Consider the following 4830-nt stretch of genomic DNA (forward strand, 5'->3'; position numbering starts at 1 on the left):
ACCAGCCCTAGTGAAAAATAAAAGTAAAACAATTATAAAATAAATAAAAATTAAAAAATATGTAAAAAATAATAAAACAATTATAATTAAAATAAAACATAAAAAAGTAATAAAAAAAATAAAAAATAAAGCTCTAAAAAAGTAAAAAATAAAGAAAAAAAATAAAATGTTTAAATGTTTGAATATGTGTGTTTCCCTATTTTGCCTACTGATGCTGAATGTTTTTTAAACCCCAGTGCCCAAACTAAAACACAAAACCAAATTTATTTTAATTGTGGGCACTTTGATATAAATACATTGATTTTGCGTCGCAGTTTGGGGACTGGGGCTCATTAACGTTCGCCATCACTGTCCTAGGGTACTGCTCCTCCATAGATATAGTACATGTGAGCCTTGTCACCAAGGACAGGAAATGTGGTACTGAAAGTATCACCAGGTGAAAATAAATGAAAAACGGAATGCAGCTACCACATTTAAGGGCTGGTAAACTGTAGTTTATGGCATTTTGATACACTTAGAATAAGCTGCCTAATCATCAATATTCATTTGGGAACTTCTGTGTGTTACAATTGCATGCAGTTATATCACGCTTTCTCTCTATCTTTGACAGGTGACGCTCTTACCTATCACAATGGATGGAAGTTCACAACCTGGGACAAGGATAATGATATAGCTCTCACTAACTGCGCCCTCTCGCATCAGGCAGCATTCTGGTACAAGAACTGCCACCTTGCCAATCCCAATGGACGGTATGGCGATAACAATCACAGCATGGTAAGAAACCTTTTTTTAAATACTCCATAAAAATATTGAAACATGTTTCAAACCAGCCTTATAGTGTGGCAGATATAAACTGCTGCTCTTATGGACAGACTACAAGAAAGCCCAATACTACACTTGTCTTATTTTTATATTGTAGAAGTGCATTGTTTTACACCTGGTGGTAGATTGTTGTAAAATGTTTGAGGATTTGCAGAAGGAGGGGAAGAGTTGCACAGTGAAGTGAACCAGTGGCTAGATCATGCACACTAAAATATTTACATATTCTGAACAAGCAGTAAAATCACTTTATAACAAGCCCCCATTCATCTTTGTATCTATTTCCAAAGTTCACAACACAGACCTTGAAATATGAGCGTTTTATGAGCAAATCCTGGCAAGTTGCCAGCCGTGTGATATAAACCACTAGCAGATGTCTGTAGGCCAGGGGGAGGTAACCTCGGCACTCAAGCCATGGGAGTCATGCCTGTGGCTAATAAAGGACTTGTAGTTCCACAACAGCCAGAGTGCCGAGGTTGCCTACCCCAGTTTTAGGTTTTTGGAAACTGAGTCCAGAGTCTTTGTTGTGAGCTTTGAGGATCTTTGAGAATGAATAACTTCACATTAAAAGCAGCTACAGAGGTGAGTGAGAGCATGTTTTAAATGTATTTTACTGCTTATTGTAAGTATGTAAATAGTTTATTGTCCATAGGCTTAGTGCAGGTGCACTTTAAAGTGTATGTCAAGCCATTACTTTTTTTAAATGTTGGAAAGGACTGGAACCCCATCTGGATTTTTACTGCTCTCCAGGGCTCCAGGGCTCCTCCCACTTCAATAGACAAGAAGAAAGGAATAATATGCAACAGGGACACAGATTGAAATATAAATATGATATGGGTTTGTGCCTTCCCCTACTTTATTTAAAATATACCATTTATTTCTGTGTTTCTGTTGGAGATTTCCCCACATTTCCTGTCTAGTAAAATATATTGTCATTGGGATAGGAAGTGAGGGTAAATCTCTAACAGGGCCCCAGATAACAGTAAAACCCAGGAAGGGCTTCATAGTTTCATATTCAATTTGACTTGTTCCGTAATGTTGAAAATGCGTCAGCCCTCATCCAGGTGCTTTACTCAGTTTATATTAGTGCCTAGCAGTACTTATAGCTACTCAAGTTACTTCAATCCAATGATCATGGTGTCCTGAAATAAGTCAAGACAGTAGATGTAGGATCTGAAGCGCCACACCGATTAAAATATTCCAGATACAACTTTATTCCATTAGGGTGAGAGGGCATGCAAGTAGCCAATCAGGGTTTGAGGATAGAAATCAGGTATATGGACTACAGTCGCTGCAGCTTGAAAATTGTATTGAGTCGTCATGGGAGAACTTCAGGCTTGTCAGCAGCTGGTTTGGCAGCAAGGCTTGGTCTGGTCAGTGTCTTAGAAACTATTGAAGCCATTGGATCAGCACGTCAGCCAGGCAAATAATATTTTCAGAAGCAGAAGACAGCAATGGGAGCTTCCATATTCCCTTAGTACAGGTTTTCTTCTGGAATGTATCAAAAGCAGTGATATAAATTGGCTTGAAGAGCAAGCAAATCTGCACATTTTTTGCTTCTCCTAAATATATCCACGTAGATTTGACCAATCAACAGAAAAAAACATACAAATAAATGAATCACAATTGATTGCATTACATAATTCTGCAATTCTCAGCAGAACAACCACATCTACCTATTCAGAAAAATCTAAAACTGATGACTACAGGATTCTACTGGTTTGATCATCACTAGGCTGCTAGGCATAAGGTTGGGCAGGGGCAACTTGGATAAATAACTGCAGGCTCAGAACATGGTTGTCATGCCCTGTAGTGCAGCACTGTGGTATAGTGAATACTGTTACCACCAAGGCACAGGATGAAAAAAGTTTTGCTGATAGACAGTGGGCATGATAACTAGTTTAAAAGTTTAATTCTTTTTTCTTTTTCACCAGAGTTGTTATGTAAACCTGCATTATCTGTATGTATGAGGGAAGTGGTGCATATTTTCTGCAGGTCTGGCAGCAGCATCCTCTTCTAGGCACTTGGCTTCAATATAAACATATAAAACAGCTTCAGATGGATTTGTGGGTCTTCTGAGTGTCTAGTAGGGTACTAAAGCAGTTGTTTTAGGGGCCGTTCTCCATGGGAGGGAGCTGATGTTCTGTTGTTTTCAGGCTGCTGGATTGAAGACTTATGGGAAATTAGACATTTACATAATTTCAATGCTATTTTGGGCCTCATGCCAAACCCATTAACATAATATAGTTTAGAATAAAACCCATCTGCAAACAAATTCCACTTTCCTTGTTACTATTCTACAAGCCCGAGGATCTCACTATAGCTAAGCAATATGATGATGGCAGATGGCACTTGTGGACAGGAGTTCCCATATATGTCTCCTCCTGTACATTATGATGGTTTTCTGCAGCACTAAGGGCTAAGCTACACAAGAATTATATGATCTCATAGTATCAATAATTAACCCCTCACTGACAACTGTCTTACTCACCACATGTTGAAATAAATAATTTATCTTAACGGGAGCCTGTTCCAAGTCTATGCCATTCAAATATTGACAATTTTAAAGGATAACCTTTATTTGCTGAACTCTGGGCATAGCTCTCCTCACCACTCTTTCTCCCACTAATTGCTGAGTTACTTAAAAAAAACAACAAAGCAAAATGCCCAAAATACATACCTAAATCTATGGTCATGTGACCTGATGGGTCCAAGTTTTCTGTCTTCTTCACTGCCAAGAAGGGGTCCTTTTTTGGGTGTCCACATCAACGCCTTGGTGATGTGGACCCTTCCTATTGGCTGTCTAGCGGCGGGGTCCTCATGGATCCAGAAAACTGCAACGGCATGATGACATCACAAAGAACTGACTGGTCCACCAGGTACAGATTAAAGTGTTTGAGCCACCAGTCATCACATTCAGAGTTAGAGTGGTATATAAAAAAGGCTTTCTTAAGGTATTTATGGGGATTTAAGCTAAATTCCTCTAACCCACCTGAAGTAGCCTAGACTAATATTCTGTATCCCAGAAAAGCTCTTTAGCACCGGCCATGTCTGCATGCTGAGCCCTCGTAGACTTGTATGAGGCTGTGCTGACTTGCCGCTCCAGCATCTGGGATGGCCCCATACAAGTCTATGCGGACTCACTGTACGGGCAAGTAAAGCCAAAAAAAAGGCTACATATTGGTTAAACACTCTATAACTTTAATATGGATGTTTAAGTTCCCATTTCCTTTGGCATCCTGTCTGGACACTAAGACAACTGTTCACGAAAATCAAGAATCACATTCCAGGAGAGTCACTTTATTCAAATGGAATTAAAATAGGTTTAGTTTGACTGCCCTTAAATCAGAATGCAGTACAGGAGATCAGGGAGTGGATTTTCTAATGAGGTTCAGTGTTTTTTCACATTTTTGTTTTAAATTTTGTGACAGGTGCACTTTGATTTTCCTTCATATCTTTTTCCAGACAAATTTCAGAATTTTTCTAAGTTTTAGACACATATATTCAGCAGAAATGTCAAGCTTAGGTGGATCAGAGTGCCTAATTGTGTAGTAGAACTCCCTTTGGGAATGCATTAGTTCTGCTGAGGGTGGCACGCAACTGCAAAAATACTGCAGCTCTTTGGGGCCTAACATGATCATTTTACAATGTATTTCATTGAAAATTATTATATAACTCATGTGGGTTGAATTATTACAGCATGTGAAATTTAACCATGGTATTCCAAAGAAATCATTGTGTGAACAGCATGGAAGAAAGCGCAGTCCTAAATTATATCTTTACTCAAAACTGATATTTCAGTTATGTGTAGTTCTTGTTACATTGTAGTTATCTATTTGGCACTCTAGTGTCAAGATACCTGACTAGATTTCCCAGTTCTCTATACGTGTTACAACTATTACAAGATGATAGTGGTACTCTGCCCCGATGGATACTCTACAATGTAGATTAAACAAACATTTCCATTGCAAAATGTTCACAAATGCCTTATCGGAGGGGACGGGGTGAGGG

At 38.8% G+C, this 4830-nt stretch overlaps 1 protein-coding gene across 1 annotated transcript in view; it reads left to right on the forward strand.

Moving 5' to 3' along the window:
• The window catches only part of LOC108786287 (tenascin-N-like), a 45821-nt gene that overhangs the window by 38158 nt on the left and 2833 nt on the right, over positions 1–4830 (forward strand). The window contains exon 14 of the mRNA XM_018555539.1: positions 611–774. Coding sequence (XP_018411041.1) covers positions 611–774 — 164 coding nt within the window. The remainder of the gene's footprint in view (positions 1–610; positions 775–4830) is intronic.

The sequence above is a fragment of the Nanorana parkeri genome, unplaced genomic scaffold, assembly GCF_000935625.1.
Source record: "Nanorana parkeri isolate BGI_ZX_2015 unplaced genomic scaffold, ASM93562v1 scaffold201, whole genome shotgun sequence".
Lineage (NCBI taxonomy): Eukaryota > Metazoa > Chordata > Amphibia > Anura > Dicroglossidae > Nanorana > Nanorana parkeri.